This window comes from Heteronotia binoei, chromosome 21 (genome assembly GCF_032191835.1).
Source record: "Heteronotia binoei isolate CCM8104 ecotype False Entrance Well chromosome 21, APGP_CSIRO_Hbin_v1, whole genome shotgun sequence".
NCBI classification, from domain to species: domain Eukaryota; kingdom Metazoa; phylum Chordata; class Lepidosauria; order Squamata; family Gekkonidae; genus Heteronotia; species Heteronotia binoei.
The window spans coordinates 169,158,316-169,175,491 of NC_083243.1; the positions used below are offsets into that span (position 1 = coordinate 169,158,316).

A 17,176-nucleotide genomic window follows, 5' to 3' on the forward strand; every position below is an offset into this window, starting at 1 on the left:
CAGATAAAAGGAAGTACTTCTTCACCCAAAGGGTGATTAACATGTGGAATTCACTGTTGCGGGAGGTGGTGGCGGCTACAAGCATAGCCAGCTTCAAGAGGGGATTGGATAAAAATATGGAGCAGAGGTCCATCAGTGGCTAATAGCCACAGTGTGTTTGTGTATATGCCACTGTGTGATACAGAGTGTTGGACTGGATGGGCCATTGGCCTGATCCAACATGGCTTCTCTTATGTCCTCTCCCACTCAGTTCCTCTTTTTCTGCTGCACTGTTAGCACCTCAGAGTACTTCGTTGTTCAGATGATGATCTTTAATCCTTTCCTTTGGTAGCTTAGTCTTTAAATCTCTTACTTAGCAGGACTTACTGGTAGTAATGGATCAGAACTGAGCAGGATGGGTGCTGTTCCTTAGCTGTAGGCATGGGCTGCCTAGAGCTAAGAGCTAAGGAAAGCATGCACCAGAATGGCGTTAGAGCTTTTTAAACCTCCAGGATGGATCCTGTTGAGGCGTAGTACCCAAGTGTTTGACTGCACAGACAACCACTCAAAGATCATCAGTTACAGGTAAGTAACTTGTTTCATGCAGGAGAAGTGAGATAAATCATGGACAGATCACAACAGCAAAAAAAGAAAGCTCCTCTAGGGAGATCCTACATTTGCCCTTAAATGGCAAAGTAGTACCTGCAGGGAGACCTGTGGTCCATTTCCCAGCAATGACCAAGACTTCCACTATTTCCAGCCTGCAGGCCAGCGTGCCTGGTTCAGAGGCAGAAGGAGACCCTCGGCGTAGCAGTAATTCTTCATCTTCATTGATAGAGACTTTTGAGGGGACAAACACAGTTGGGAAACTGGAATTCAAAGTGTCTGGCTTCTTCTTGTTTGGCTCACCCCTGGGACTTGTGCTTGCTCTTCGTAAGACAGTGATGCCAGCCATGGATGGTAAGGATCTTCTTTCTCCTTCCCTGTTTCCCCCATCATTTGCTTTGGCTTTCCCCTCAGCTGATGGAGGATTTCACATACCTTCTCTCATCTTTTCAGTGGCCCAGATGCACCCAGCCTGTGAGCAGGTCTACAACTTGTTTCATGCAGCTGACCCCTGTGCCTCCCGTCTGGAACCTCTGCTGGCCCAGCAGTTCCATGCTGTGCCACCTTTTGCCATTCCCCGTTATCAGAAATATCCACTGGGAGATGGCTCATCCACTTCATTGGGTAAGAGGAGACATGAAGGTTAACCTTGGAAGTGCTGGGGAAATTTTGTTTCTTAAAATACTGCCTCGGTGATAGGGTTGCCAATCCCCAGGTGTGGGCAGGGGATCCCCAGGTTTGGAGGCCCTCCCCCCGCTTCAGGGTCGTCAGAAAGCGGGGGGAGGGAGGGAAATGTTTGCTGGGAACTCTGTTATTCCCTATGGAGATTTATTCCCATAGAAAATTATGGAGAATTGATCCACGGGTATCTGGGGCTCTGGGGAGGCTGTTTTTTGGGGGTAGAGGCACCAAATTTTCAGTATAGCATCTAGCGCCTCTCCCCAAAATACCTCCCAAGTTTCAAAAAGATTGGACCAGGGGGTCCAATTCTATGAGCTCCAAAAGAAGGTGCCCCTATCCATTATTTCCTATGGAAGGAAGGAATTGAAAAGGTGTGCTGTCCCTTTAAAGGTGAGGGCCAGAATTCCCTTTGGAGTTCAATGATGCTTGTCACAGCCTTGATCTTGGCTCCACCCCTAATGTCTCCTAGCTCCACCCCCAAAGTCCCCAGATATTTCTTGAATTGGACTTGGCAACCCTACTTGGTGAGGAATACATATGGAGAGGAAACTGCTGCAGTTGCAGTGAAACTGTGGTCTGTAAAGAGGGAGAAAGAACACAGCAAGATCTAGGGAGCACTGAGATGTGATCCTGCATGATTCTGTATTTTCCTAGTGTTGCAGACCACAAGTCTGTTTTTAATGGATTAGAGCTGAAGTGTAAAGAAAAAAAAGGAAGGAAGAAAAAGGTGAAGGGAGGCATAGCAGAGAAGAAGAGCAATACGTGTTGTGGTCTAGGACCTCAAGTGTTATGCTGTAAGAGGTGTGCTTGCTTTGGCAGCACATATACTGTTATGTGGTGAGAGGTGATCTTCTCCCAGATCAGTTTAGAATACGGCTTGCCAATCCGAGCTAGTTTAGAAATAAAGCAGAAAGAAGCTTATTTTTAGGGGTTTTTTTTTAAAGTTCTGAAATTCAAACCCCTTCACTCTGGGGAGAACGAATCTCTGCTGCCAACTACCTCGTGAGCCTCCTGTGCCACTGCTCCTGTTTACTTCCCATTAATCTGGCATTGATAGCAATAGGACATTCTCTTGGGAGGCCTCCTTGTGAGCATGCCTTCCCTGGCACCTGAAGTGCTGCTATGGCAGTATTCCAAGCACTAGGGTTTTTCAAAAATGTCTTCTCAGCATGCCTCAACCCTTTATAGGAACATCAAATTGTAATGGAATTGAGATATTCCAGGGCTTGGCTCTTGAGGCATTGCTGTGGCAGCATTCAAGGCTCCGTGGAGCCTCCAAAGTTATGATGCTGCAATGTCTGCCCCAACACCATAGCCAAGTTAAATGGAAGAGTCAGGCAGAGGGGAGTTCTTCTCCAGTTTGAAGTATGATCTGGAACAGGGAAGAATTCTCAGGACTTTAATGCTCAGTAGAGTTCATAAACTGAACCTGGTGACTGTGAGCTTCAGCAGGTTCATTAGTAATAAGGGAAGCAGCGTGGTGGGTTTGTGTTGAGTACGTCTTCCACTATAGCTGTGCCCATTGTTGTGCTGCAGCGGCAGGAAGACTTGCAGCAGCTGAAGGACTCTTTACTGTGGGTGGAGGTCTTTGTACTCCCCCTCCCAGCTACCTGGAAGGCTTTGCCAGGCTGAAGGAGGATATACTTTTTGCACCTCCTGAAATATAAAGATGCGTGTGTGGTGGGGGAATTTCTCCATGAGTCTTTTCAGCTACTGCCAATACCAGTTAGGAACCTCTGCTCTCTTCCTCTACAGAGGAGGGAGGCATTATATCATAAGAACATAAGGGAAGCCATGTTGGATCAGGCCAATGGCCCATCCAGTCCAACACTCTGTGTCACACAGTGGCCAATATCATGTACTTCATAGTGTTTGTATCACACTTTTCCTCTTTAATTTTTTTAAAAAATTGTTTGCCGTTTTTATTATTTAGAGATTTTATATATTAGATGCTCTTGCAAAAGGCTTTGGGATGACCACTGAACACAGAAACAAATATTTCCCATGGTTCTTTTGTGATTGCATTGTGCTGTATGCTGTACTGACTATGATGTGCACAGCCACTATGTTATCCTACCCTGCAAGGTCATTCAAGTGAATGTTGCCATCACGTTGATGAGGCAGGCCATGTGCATCTTTCCTGTGTAATCGTCACCTGGAGGGAGGATGCTAAATCTGCAGGAAAGACCCTGGCAATTGGCGGCACCTTTACAATCGCATTAATTCACACATATCCCTCTGCTGCATGGGACCTCAACACACTGAAGTGGCATATGTGAAGAGTGCCTAAGCTAGAATTGGTGAACGCAGGATCCATAGACAATGGATATTAAACTAGTGGAGGGCTCAGAATGATTGGCGGGTGTTTTGACAAATAGCTCTGCTTACCTCTCTCCTTGCCTAGCTGAGTCTGTGCAAGCTCACTCTGCTCTCTTTTTGGATGATCTGGACCTTGTGACACCGCCTACCCCGACAGGTGCTTTTGGAGGCTTCTGGAAAGGGAATGAGACATCTACCACTGAAGTACCTGTAGCTAGCACCAGCGAGGTTGTCAAGAGTGAGTGCCTTATTGCCTGTTCCATCCTTTTCTCCTTTTTTATACAGTTGCTTTTTTGGGTCTGTCCTCCGTATCTATTATTTGTCCCAATCTGCAAATTATGCTATCATATGAGACCATTTATGCTCTCTTTCTCAGTTTGTGGGGGTTGGGAATCAGGAGTTATTTGCTTAATGGTTTTGAAATCAAAATGAATGTTAGTTACAATTCATAGCAGTAGATTACAGCAGTGTGTTTTACATGTACATAGGTCTGAAGAATAGTAACCTGTTGCCCCTTCCTTGTATCTTAAGCACTGGCATCTAAAGCAGTATGTCTGTATCAAGAAGTATTCATCGCATGCATCAATGGCCAATTTGGATGGAAACCTAAACAATGATTCTTGTGTGGCTGAAGTCAAAGGAGTTCATTCTGCCAGGGCTGAATGTTTGTTGTACTGCCAAGAAAATGTGTACTCTTTGACTTGCACACCCGAATTCCATAGCTTGGGCACATTGTGCCCCTTTGTGTCGCTTTCAGAATGTGTTCTGGATTCAAGGGCTTCCCCACTCGAGTGGCTGCAGCAGGCCCTTGGCTCTCATTCCGTGTCAGCCATACTAATTAACCCAGCTGCGGTACTGTGACAAGTAACCTCATGCTTCAGTCTCATTGAAGTAAATGAAATTTAAAGAGCCTAATGATGTCCTGGATAGTTGCCAAAGACTGGATACTTAAGCAATCTGTTCAGGTTGCCTTGCTTGGTTTGAAGAGAAGCAGGGCAGGGCACAAAAGGAGGAAAAGGTTTGGGGGCCAGAACTGCTGTTGCTTGTGTGCCCCATTTTTGGGCTGCATATACAGTTGGGCTTTTGTTAAGAAGATGGGCAGGGTGGTGCTGGGGGAGTGAAATGGCATATGTTTGCGTAGTACTAGAATTGAATGTGCTAGCCACGGTTGTACCTGAGTATCGTAGGTACATGTAATGAACCCTCTTCCTTTCCTCTCTAGTTCTGGAGCGCTGGTGGGGTGCCAAACGCATTGATTACTCCCTCTATTGCCCAGAGGCATTGACGGCTTTTCCCACCATTACCCTACCTCACCTCTTCCATGCCAGCTACTGGGAAAGTGCTGATGTAGCTGCCTTCATCCTGCGCCAGGTACGAGGGCTGTTACCTGCAAGATGTAGGAGGGAAGTGCCATTGTCCTGGGGGATGGTTGTGCGCTGAAAGGGAGCTGGCAGTTGAACAAGAGGTTTGGGGAAGGGGCCCTGGTTCAGGCAGGCGACGTGGGAGTTGCACACGAAAGAAGCTGGGGAGGATGAAAGCTTGAACAGATGGCTTTGGCAGTAGGTGAGTGCAACTGTGTGAGAAGGTTACGGAGTGGTTTGGATTTTCAGGATTTTGATAGCTTCTGTGGTCAGCCAGAGACCAGGCCTGAGTTTGTGAGGTGCTCCTAATGGCACTGAGCTGACTTTTTTTTTTGGAGTGTGTAATTCTGTGTAGCAGGAACATAAACTTTGCTTTCAGAAAAATAATCAGGAGTTTTAACAAGGGCCAGAAATAGCTGCCCTCTGCAGCTTTGAGGAGGATGTAAGAAAGATTGGGGGGGGGGGGGGCTGCCCTCTTTAATCTGTTGGGTGGGATGCATAAATGGTTGTACTTGAAAATGTGGGACGTTGCCTGCAAATGACCCTGGCAACTGAGATGTTGCGACTGCAGGTGATTGAGACGGAGCAACCCCAAGTGACAGAGAATGAGGAGAGTTCCATCTACAGCCCAGCATTTCCCCGTGAAAAATGGCAACGCAAGCGCACACAAGTGAAGATCCGGGTAAGCAGCTCGGTCACGCTGATGGCTTCCTTGTCTATATCTTGCGTGTGGGAATCTACTTGGACGTGTGAACTGTGATTTAGGAAAATTGGTATGAGTGGATCCTATTTTTTTTTCAGTTAAAAAAAATAAAGGCAGACTCACAGATAACTGTCTTCCCACCATGTCCCCTTTCTTCTCTTGCCCTTTATCTCTTCTCTCTGTGCTCAGGTAGCCCACAGCACATGTCCACTGATGGAAGGGTGTGTATAGGCGAGTGTGTGTGTTTGCTGATTCCCACCCCCAGCAGATGTCTGACTCTCCGATCATTATGACCTTGTGGGGTTCCCTGTCCCCCAGGAGTAGCATTTCATGGAGCTTCTTGGGCTTTGCATAAGGGAGGGGGAGGCACACTTCACTGATAGAAATCAGCAGTAATTTCCAGTGGGATCAACCCCTCAGATTTCTGCAAGAAGCAACTCTGCAAAAGAGCCAGTCTGGTGTAGTGGTTAGGTGTGCGGACTCTAATCTGGGAGAATTGGGTTTGATTCCTCACTCCTCTACATGCACCTGCTGAGTGACCGCGAGTCAGTCCCCGTTGTTGAAAGAGCTGTTCTCTCTCGAGCAGTTCTTGGAGAGCTCTCTCAGCCCCACCTACCTCACAGGGTGTCTGTTGTGGTGTGGGAAAGGATATTGTAAATCGCTTTTGAGTGAAGGGTGGGGCATCAACCCAATTGCTGCTGCTTCTTGCCATTTTAATTCATGGAGCACACTGAATTTTTTTTTTTTCTGGAGAACTGCATTGTTTGCAAAATGCATGTGAAGAAAAGGGGCTGTGTTTTTGTTGTTGAGAATTTAGTACTGGGCAGGGAGCAGTTATTTCTAATGCTAATGAAGTGCATTCTTGATTTGCCCTGCTGATAGGCAGTTTCCTTCTCTGTGCTAGTGTGTGTACATTTAAGGGGTTATCTGGTGTATTTTAGTTTTATGGAATTAGCTTGCCTTTATTTGATCCAGAGAACAGGGATGTCTAATGGAGGGTTCTTGTCTTCATTCAGGAAGTTGATTGCCGTTGTTGTTTTTAACACACTAATTTTTACACCGTCTCAAAATGAGGAAAGACATCTCTGCAATTTTTCTGTGGTTGCTGATTCTAGAAAAAACACCCCCACATATCCAAATATAGACATAGCTAAGGAAAAGGGCTTTGTTAGTCTGTAATGGAAAAAGTTCTGCTGTTACGTATCTACTACACAGGAATATTTTTCTATGAACAAGTAGTCACAGACTGATTACAGTGACTCACATCATATGAGAGTCTCTCCACCCTAAATAGGAGCTGGAATAGTTGTATTCTCTAATGGGCTGTGTTGCTATAGTTCTGTGTCGAGATCCAGTTCCTACATTTTACTTTTCCCTCTTATAAAGCAAGGATAGTAAAAGCTGCTGATCCTTTGTTTTCCAGAATGTCACAGCGAACCACCGGGCCAGTGATGTCATTGTGTGTGAAGGGCGTCCCCAGGTTCTCAATGGACGCTTCATGTACGGGCCATTGGACGTGGTGGCTCTAACAGGGGAGAAGGTAACCATGGAAGTAGGAGGTGGGGTTAACTGAACATGGGGCCATGGGTGAAAGTCTGTGAGGATGGTATGAACTGGAGCAAGCCACATTACTTGCCATGAGCTCTCCTCAGTCCAGATGGACATCTAAACACTACTCAAGCCCCATCTGAAAATGGCAATAGCACAAAGAACTGATCCAGACAATAGGATTGTGGTTCTCCTTAGTGCACTTTCTGCTGCACAGAAGAATTAATGTCAGGGCCAGAAAGGGAAGGAGTTTTGTGGGGCTAAGGGGGAAGATAGGAGTAAGCAGGCTGAAGATGGGGGAGAGTGGAGTCAAGTGGAATAGCACACACCAGATAAGGTGACAGGTAATAGAACTGATTTTGGATTAGTCAGGAGTCATAGTTTTAAAGTGGGAAAGTAGCCCTAGAGACCAACCCCCTGCTCAGTGCAAGAAATCCAGAGTTAGAGCATTCCCAACTGAAGACTGTCCAGCCTCTGCTTGAGAGCTCCAGTGAGGGAGAGCCCCTTTGCGTAGTTGTTCAGTTTGATTGTTGAGCTGTTCTTAAAAAGGAAGTTTTTTCCTAATATTCAACTTAAATAGAGTTAGCCTTGCCCTCTGTGGAGTACCAGAGAAGTCTCTGCCCTCTTCCATGTGATAGCCCTTTGTGTACTTAAAGAACATGATAATGTATCCCATCAATCCTCCCTTCTCTAGGCAAAACATACTCAGTATGTGCTTTGTTCTTTTATCTGGGTGACCCAAACGGTTAGCAAATGTTAAAAGAGCCTGTTGTAGAACTTGTCTCACTCCGCAGAGCCTCTCAATCTGCCAGATTCCCATTTCTCCCTGTGTATTTCAGAGCTGCACTAAGGATCACCAGGAGGGCAACAGACGATATCAGAGGCAGAAACTAGAGTAGTCCTTGGAAGTGAGAACTGGGGAGGAGAACAGAAATAGGTTGCAGGGGAAGAAGTTCTGGATCAAGATCCAGAATAAATGAGCTGTGAGTTCACAATAAAAATGGAGCAGACATTAATGGTAGGAGGTCTCACAAATCAGTGTTGAAGAGGCAAGGAATGCAGACTGAGGAGGGGTGAAAAAGAGCACAAGCAGCATGTGTATTTAAAAATGAATTATGAAATCATGTAGTGAGATATGTGGGAAGACTATTGTGAACAAGACTTTAACCAGAAGTCCAGAATTAAAGGAGCAATCATGCATTTTCCTCTGTCGTCCTAACACCAGATTGGGACCCTAAGCAATGTAACATCCTTCATCCCACCAAAAGGTGCATGAAACAGAGTAACAGTTTTGCTGTCTTTGATCTCTTCGCACAGGTGGATGTCTATATCATGGCACAGCCACTATCGGGAAAATGGGTGCACTATGGCACAGAAGTGACTAGTGGTAGTGGGAGACTCTCTTATACTCTTCTCGAGGAGAAGATGCTGGGCATTGGCATGTACCCTGTCCGTATGGTAGTCAGGTGAGTGTGTGAACTCTCTCCTGCAGGTTGCCATTTAAGCAGCCTCGTTGGGGCATCGGATGCTCTTTTCTGGTTTACCTGTGCAGCTGAATTAGGTTGGAAATGAAGCAGCCTAGTGTTATAGGAATAGAATGGGCAATACCATTTCAGACTGAGGGTTTAGGTCTACATTTTTCTCTCTTTATTTGTTTTAACAAACATTTTATTGTATAAATAAGGTATTTTCATTAATCAACATAAGAAGTCAGATAAAGAGAGAATATATAACAAATATTGAATGGTACTAATAATATAAGTGATAACTATTTCACAAAAGGTCACAGTAAACATTTTAAAAAGGAAAGAAAGAGAGAAAAAAATTATCACCATAATTGTAGAAATTTAACTGAACTTGGAATTTCTCCCGTATCAGACAAATATTCTAAAATAGGTAACCAAGTTGTGGCAAAATCATAAGGAGAGTAATATCTATTATTTTTGCTAGAATGTAATAATCCCATAATTTCCTATGCCACAAAGATATTAGGACTACATTTTTTTCGAGTTTCCCTATATCAGTTCCCTAACTGCAAAACCAGTACAGCAGCAGGTACAGAGCTAAGTTAGTCACTTTTCTCTATTTGCAGTGAGTTTTTATATGGGGCAGCTGTGATAGCATCATCACATTCATGCACAGTCTGTTGTGGTACAGCCAGACCCGTAGCCATGGGGGGGGCACAGCCTCCCACCAACCCCCCTCCCCTTTGGCCTGTATGGCCCCTCCAGGCAGCCCTGCTGTCCTCGCTGCTCTGGTGGCCCCCACCCCCTTTCACAGTGCCTCCCCCGTCCCTCCCATCTACCCACCCAGTGAAGCGCCAGCTTGTGGGGCTCTGTCAAGCCCCCCCCCCACACACACACACTGATCAGCGGGAAAAGCCACACCGTGGCCAGCACTCCTATGTCGGCCTTTAGGCACTCTCCAGACCAGCAAGCCACTGAAAAAGCGCCCACCACCTCTGCTCCCTTTCGGGAAGGGGAGTAGGGAGGAAGCAGCGGTGGGCACTTTTTCAGCGGCTTGCTGGTCCGGAGAGTGTCCAAAGGCCAGCATAGGAGCACCGGCCTTGGTGGGGCTTTCGCCGCCGATCTCCCTGCCAGAACAGCAGGGAGATCAGGGCGAAGAGAGCAGGGGCCATCAGAGCAGGGGCCCCCTCCACTGGAAATTTTATTCCATAGATTTTCTGACTACGGGCCTGGGTACAGCCCATACTTCCCCCTCAGAATTCTCTAATCTCATTTTGTTGCAAGTGTACATCAGACCTTATTGCTCTAGAGATCTTGGCACTCCTGTTACGACTGGACAGTTCTATTATTTTCAGCCAATTCAGTTATTGTACTATGTTTTCTGTCAATAAACAAATGCTGCCTTTGTATGTTCTTTCTAAGGATGGCCTTTGCAGTATCTCTTCTGCTAATAAAACAAGAACTGAATTGACTGACATGCTCCTTCCCTTCATTTTCTAAAGCGGCACAGGGGATCGCCTGGCTATATGCTGATGATTCAAAGAAGGTGGGGTTATCTACTGGTGGACTGGCATGGAGAGACATTTTGAAGAAATAATTCCATTTTATTTCTTTCCCCAGAGGTGACCACACCTATGCTGAATGCTTTCTGACTGTGGTAGCCAAATCCACACCTTGTGTTGTCTTCAGTATTGACGGCTCCTTCACAGCCAGTGTCTCCATTATGGGCAGTGATCCTAAGGTGCGCGCTGGTGCTGTTGATGTTGTGAGGTAAGCAAGGCCCTCTCTGGGGATTCCCATACTTCTTCCTGGCATCAACCACTATTATTACTAAGTGGATGTTCGGTAATAGGTAATAAGCCCTTCGATTCTCAGTGGACTCTGTTATTCCTGGTAAATTTCTTGTCCTCCAATTTACCAAGGTTTCTAAGGGACATTATAAGTGACATGAGCTTCCAACATAGTTGGAGGAATGAAGGACAATTTGCTTGGGATGTATGTCGTTCTCTAAGCCATAACCCCTAGGTCAGTGATGCAAGTTACACCCTATAATAAACACCAGTACACCCTATAAAAATGTTAATTGTTTAGATGTTAATTGTTTAAATGTTATTGTTTAGATTGAAATCAAAGTAAGACAAACAGCAATGTTGTTAGTAAAGTCTTATGGGGAGGGAAGAGAACAATGGGGTTGTCTTTCACTGAAAGGACTGTCCTGGATGGAGCCACCTCCCTGCGCTCCATCGCTTCCTGCCAGTGCTGCCAGGGATTTTGTCAGAGACCTTCCCTTTTGGTGTAAGTTAGGGGCTCCGTCTTAAGCTGCTATTTCCCCAAGAAAACTCACCTCCTTTCCTTATGGCTTGCAAGCCTGCTGCAGTTTGGGGGTGGGGGGTTGTAAGCCTGCTTGGGGGGGGGTGTCTAAAAAAGGCAATCAGGAGACAGCACGAAGCTTTGTAGAGAGGGAGAGGGGATGCCACCAAGTGCCCACCCTCTGACCATCCTCCATTGCACTCTCCCTTCCTGGTGCTCTGCAACTTTGTTTGCAAGCCGAGCAAGTGCGCTGCAGACTCCTGCCCTCGATGTCTGGGCAAGTCCGCCTCTGGGAGTGGTCGCAAGGTGCTGCAGCTGCTCTGGTGGGCAGGCAGTCAGGGAGACACCTGCGGCTTACATGCAGTGCTCCTTGTTCATTGCCTGGGTTGTCTTCTCCTCCCCCAGGCTTTGAACCTTTTGTTCTGTCAGGTTTGGGAAGGATGCAAGCTCCTATGTCAGGAAAAATCCAGGGGGAAATTGGCTCAGGCTCTCCTTTGGAAATTGGCAAGGCATCCTGAGCTTTTGGAGGTGAGGTTAATAGCTCTGGTAATGGGTGCAAAAAAGGGGGAGGGAATTCTCTCATAGCTGAGGGAAGCAAAGATGCCGAGCTACCAAATGCACTGAAAGCTGGGCGGGAGTGGGAGGGAAAGTGTGTGATTCTCTTTCTCAAAACATCGCTACCCGCTGCTGCCCAACTCTCCATAGCTGCCCACGCGCTACAGGACCCACTGGGAATCCTACCCCCACTGCAAATCTTCCTACCCTGGCCTGCCCAAGCAGGCCCTCCATTGAAGTTTCTCGTCATGTGGTCCTTGCTCCTCAGCCCAGCATGCAGATCTGACTTTTTCCGAGCTCGTGCTGGACCAGAATGATTGGGGATGGCGGCGGCAGCCAGCCTCGGCTGGCCAGCCCCTCCCTGATTGGTCAGCTCTCCCGCGCTGAGCCTGAATAGGCTCTCCCCCACCCTTGTGATTTCATCTGAGGGAATGGGAGGCGGGCAATTGCCGGTGGCTGTGCAATAGCCTCCACCGGTTATGTTAAGGTTGCCTTCCCATTTCTGGTTTCTCCAGTAAACTTGGGTTGGTGCTGGTGGCCACTAACTTGGGTTTTTAACAGGATTAGCCAAATTTATCAGGGTACACCTATCAGTGACCATTAACTAAATAGAACCTCCATGTTCAGAAGTGATGTGCCCACTGAGTAAAATGCTGGGCACAAGAGTTGGGTGCCACCTTTCATTTCTTCCTGGTGAGCTTCCCAGAAGCACCTGTGCATCCCTGGCTGGGCATAGATTGCTGGCCAGGATGGCTCTTCTGGTCTGATCCAGCAAGACAGTTGTTACTCACTCAATGCACAGCAGCCAAGAAGGTCAGAGCGCCTGCTCCGGCTGCAACTCCACTGAGGATGTTCTCCGCAGCTGAGAACGAAACGTCTGGAAGGAAAACTTTCTCCAGTAGAACACGGCACTTGAGCCCGAAAGATTCTACAAACCCTAATGATGTTACCAGCCGTGAAAACCTGAAATCTTTGTTACTGTTTTGTTTTGATTTGATTTTGATTAGTAAGAACCATCAATATCCACTAATGTTCTGGATCGCCTCCCTTAGTCAACACCTTTCCCAGCTCAGTGGTCTAGCTGCAGTCAGGCACCTGTGAATGAGCAAATCCAGATCCATAAATCATCTCTTCCTTCCTCTGGTAGGCACTGGCAGGACTCCGGTTTCATGATAATCTATGTGACTGGACGTCCAGACATGCAGAAGCATCGTGTGGTGGCCTGGCTTACCCAGCACAATTTCCCTCATGGCATTGTCTCTTTCTGTGATGGTCTTACCCATGATCCCCTCCGCCAAAAAGCTGCTTTCCTGCAGGGCCTGCAGCAGGAGGTATGTGACAGTTCCCCTGCAGCTATCCACATGATTTGTTTTGGGATGGATATTGGCACAGTTGGGAGTGGTGAATGTGGGAGGAGCTGAAACAGTAGGGCAGAAAAGAGGGAAGTAGGAGAGTAAACATCACAGGTATTTTCATCCTTTTATTACAGGCAGAAGTCAACATTGTGGCTGGTTATGGATCCACCAAGGATATCTCTGTCTACAGCTCCTTAGGGCTCCCTCCAGCCCAAATCTACATTGTGGGCAGAGCTGTGAAAAAACTGCAAAGCCAGTGCCAGGTACAGAGTCACCTTTACTAGGATACGCCAGCTCAGGTTCAGTCGTTCCTTGGTGGGCTGAGGAGTTTGCTGTGGTGTTGATTGTATTGCGGCTCATCAAGGGGTGGACTAGAGCACGCTTAAGTCAGAGCAAACTTCAGCTGCTTCTAATCTCTCTTCCTGCAGTTCCTGTCAGATGGCTACGTTGCACACCTTGCTCAGCTGGAAGCGGCCTCCCTTGCCCACTCGCCAAAGGGAACAACAAGACCCACCCTGGGCAAAGGCAGTTATGGCTGCCCTGCTCCTGTTGACTTCCTGCGCAAGCAGAGCCAGCTGTTGCGCTCAAGGGGGCAGAGCCAGGTAGAACGAGAGGGATCAGGAAGTGCCCAGCCCCGGGCGAAGACACGCAGCGTCAGCCTCAAGCTGGACAGTGAGGAGTAAGCCTATGTGGGGAAAGCCTTCACATTGTCTGAGTTACAGCGGCTGGTGCCAAGGGTGGGTCTGTGACAGGAAAGAGTCAAGAATGCCAGGTGCAGAGGAAGAGGAAGAAAGAAACCACTCTGCCTAGCAGAGGCTGCAAGCTGGTGTATGGTGCCATTTGAACAAGGAGAGACTTCTACGTAACCCCAGAGGTTCCTTCCGTCATATCAAGCCCAACTTCCTGCTGTTCTGTTTGTGGTCCCCTTTGACCCACAGTTCAGCCAACATCCCTCAGCTCACTTCTGGGGAGTGGAGCAGGGAACCTTGACATAAACTGTGTTTGTGAACTGACTGTTTGCATTCTCCTTTTTCTGGTTTTTGAGGGCTGGGGGTGTATATGTATCCCAGTCTCCCAGTTTGATGCCAAGTGAGCCAGTAGTGGTTCCAACCCGCCCCCCTCACCTGCCAATCTTCTGTCTTTTCCAGGTCTTCCTATTTCTGTCTGTGGCTTAAATGGGGTGGATAGTTACGGAAACAAAACCTGCAGGGGTTTTGTCCCTTTTCTTGCCTCCAGCCCCTCATGCAATCTTCAGCCCAGTCCTGCCTGTGCCCTGGTCTTTGGGTGTTTGCATGATATTGCCCCACTGTGCATATATTGTGTCTGGTGTGAGAGCACAGGGTATTCAGGACCAAGGAGCAATCTCTATTCCCTTCAGATGTGGAAACAACTCAGCTAAGGGTTTAATATTTTGTTCTGTCAGAATTGCTGGGAAGTGTGGAGTAGAATTTTGTTCTGGAGGATTTGCAAAGGTTTTATATTACTTTTAAATGTGTTATAAAACAAAGAGGAGGAAATAAAATGGTTTTAAGAAGTGAATGTGTGTCTCAGAACAAGCAATCAAGAGCTGGATGAGACTTCTCATTCTAATACCCATTTTTAGTCAGTCAGTTTATTTACTGTCACAGACCAAGTAGAAAACAAGATTATAAAAACTTCAACACAGATATAATAAGTATTAGAATGGTCAGTTGTCTTAATATGTTCGGTATAAAAAACTACATCAAGACACAAGTTAAAACAGAATCTTAAAACTAAGAAGTAGTAAAACGAGTCTTTCAGATGCTATAACAGGCAGCACAGAATTTAGCAACAGCTTCGGAAATGAGCTGGTTTTCATCCGAAAGTATGAGATTAAGACATTCTGATTCCAGCAGCCCAGAATTTGCCCTTAATATAGGCTCTATATATTTCACACAGGCCTCTTTATACCAGGAACACCTAAGAATTGTGTGCATAGTGGATTCAACTTCCCCTAAACCACAGTGGCAAAGTCTTTGTGCAGAAGGGGATCCTCTTATAGCTGCCCTCGAGAACTGCTGAGGGAAGCGCTGAGCATCTGGCCAGAGTAAAAGCTTTTTTGAATTTATGGACATCTAGGTGGTAGAGATAGTTTGAGTATCCAACCCAATATCTTGTCTGCTCTGGTGATCTAAAGGCTGGGTATCTGGCAAGATCAGACTGCCTCTCAATGCCCTTAATTCTACCCTTCACATTTTCCTTGGCCTGGTTCCAATTCAGAGCCAGAATGGTTTCAGGGGAAAAACCAAGAAGATGTAATTTGCAAAGAACAGCTTTCAGCCAATTTGACTGAAAGTTGTCTGCAAGTACCATATGCACAAGACCACGTGGATGAAAGTTGATCCTAAGCCAGTATCTAAGCGAGTTCAGGGTGATACTGGCAGCCGTTGTCGGCATGCCTGTTTCCAGATGAATGAAGGAATTAGGCACACACTTACGGACCTGCAACACAGCTCTTAGAAATTTAGACATGACCCTTGGTGGCATATTTCCCAATTAAACTGTGTAAGGTGAGACAGTGGTCAAGAGTGGAACTATGCTTTCTAAAACCTGTCTGCTCTGGGGCAATCACATTTTCAAGGACCAGCCAAGTGAAAAATTTATCTAAGAGGTGTTTAGCATACATTTTGCTACAGATGTTTAATAGGCTGATCAGACAGTAGTTGGAGGGTTGGTCTCTTTTGCCTTTCTTAAAGAGAGGCACCACAATAGCTGTCCTCCAAGCAGTTGGAATATGCCCAATAGAGTCGATGAAAGTAAACAAGGAGTGTTTCTTTAAAACACTCCGGAGGTATGCTATCAGAGCCAGGTGCCTTACCTTATTTTATCTGATCAATGTGGGATTTAATTTCATTAGGGGTGGCAGGAGGCTACTCTGCCAAGCTCGCAAAGTCGGAGGACCTAACTGGAAAGGATGGAGTATCATGGTATAGCTGATAACTCCAAATATGCAAACTACTTCACAGCGCCTTTACCCTCCAATTTTGCCTGATAAATGGATCTCCTTTTTCCATTCTCTATACCCATTTTTAGACAACATCAACTGGCCCTTTCCTGAAGAGATCTAGAGCAGCACTGACAAGGTAGCCCACAGGTATCCTCCAGAGAGCCTGTGGGAAGGAAGTGGACTGGAAACGGCCGTAACTAATTGGTCCAAGGTTGTTTTGCTGTCAACCATCAGCTCCTCCCTCTCTGTTACTGTCTGTGAGCAACAGAGTCAGTACCTCAGAGGTTTGGCTGAAATCTGGCTGGGGATTTGGGCTCCAAACAAAATAATTGTTTGGTCTGTGCTCACCAAAGTCAAGGACAGGGTGACTGTGGTTTCATAACCCCTTCAACACTAGCCTGTGCACTGTATGCTCTTTCAAGAACGACATCTTTTTTCTTGGCAGCAAAGCAAACCGCTACCCCACCTAACAAAGGCAGTTCTACAACAGAGTTTGAACTCCACTCTAGCTTACACCTTCCACATTTCTGGACAGACATGGGGGAGGAGGCAAGGCGAAATTAATGTTCCGACATTAAGAGAAGCATTGTCTGTAGCCAGGTGAATGAGATCCAGATTTCAGAAAGAACAGAAGAGGACTGTGAGGGAGAAAAATCCTTGGCCTAAAGCGCACTGAATAAAATGGGGCTTACTTTTGAGTATACCTGCTCAGGATTGCTCCCTCAGTGTCATTTCCATAGCTCCATATGAGAGCCAGTTTGGTGTAGTGGTTAAATGTGTGGATTCTTATCTAGGACAACCGGGTTTGATTCCCCACTCCTTCACTTGCAGCTGCTGGAATGGCCTTAGGTCAGCCATAGCTCTCTCAGAGGTTGTCCTTGAAAGGGCAGCTGCTGTGAGAGCCCTCTGTCCCACCCACCTCACAGGGTGTCTGTTGTGGGGGGGAGAAGATAAAGGAGATTGTAAGCCGCTCTGAGTCTCTGATTCAGAGAGAAGGGAGGGGTATAAATCTGCAATTCTGCTGGTTCTGTTGCTGCTTCTTCCTCTTCCTCCTCCTCCACTACTACTGTGAGGGAGAAAAATCCACACCCAGCCCTACTGATCTGCAGTGCTTCTGTCTCTGTTGAAACAGCACTAAGAATTTGACCATGACAGGGCTTTGGTGGAATGTTCAGTGATTAGCTTGGGGGGTTACCTTGGTTCTGTGTGACACGAGAGTTCATGGAAGCAAATGTTACTGCAGAAAACCAGAATTATTTTTTTAAGGAGACAGGCTCTCAGAGCAAGAAAGGGAAAGCAGAGAAAGTTTTCCAACCTTGTTTTGT

General features: G+C 46.6%; 1 protein-coding gene across 1 annotated transcript in view; it reads left to right on the top strand.

Moving 5' to 3' along the window:
- Positions 1-13,897, top strand: part of PITPNM1 (phosphatidylinositol transfer protein membrane associated 1) — a 30,892-nt gene extending 16,995 nt beyond the window's left edge. The window contains exons 14-24 of the mRNA XM_060261697.1: positions 740-939; positions 1,039-1,209; positions 3,671-3,823; positions 4,808-4,956; positions 5,518-5,628; positions 7,073-7,189; positions 8,515-8,663; positions 10,284-10,433; positions 12,676-12,859; positions 13,018-13,146; positions 13,312-13,897. Coding sequence (XP_060117680.1) covers positions 740-939; positions 1,039-1,209; positions 3,671-3,823; positions 4,808-4,956; positions 5,518-5,628; positions 7,073-7,189; positions 8,515-8,663; positions 10,284-10,433; positions 12,676-12,859; positions 13,018-13,146; positions 13,312-13,566 — 1,768 coding nt within the window. The 3' untranslated portion in view covers positions 13,567-13,897. The remainder of the gene's footprint in view (positions 1-739; positions 940-1,038; positions 1,210-3,670; positions 3,824-4,807; positions 4,957-5,517; positions 5,629-7,072; positions 7,190-8,514; positions 8,664-10,283; positions 10,434-12,675; positions 12,860-13,017; positions 13,147-13,311) is intronic.
- The last annotated feature ends 3,279 nt before the right edge of the window (positions 13,898-17,176 follow it).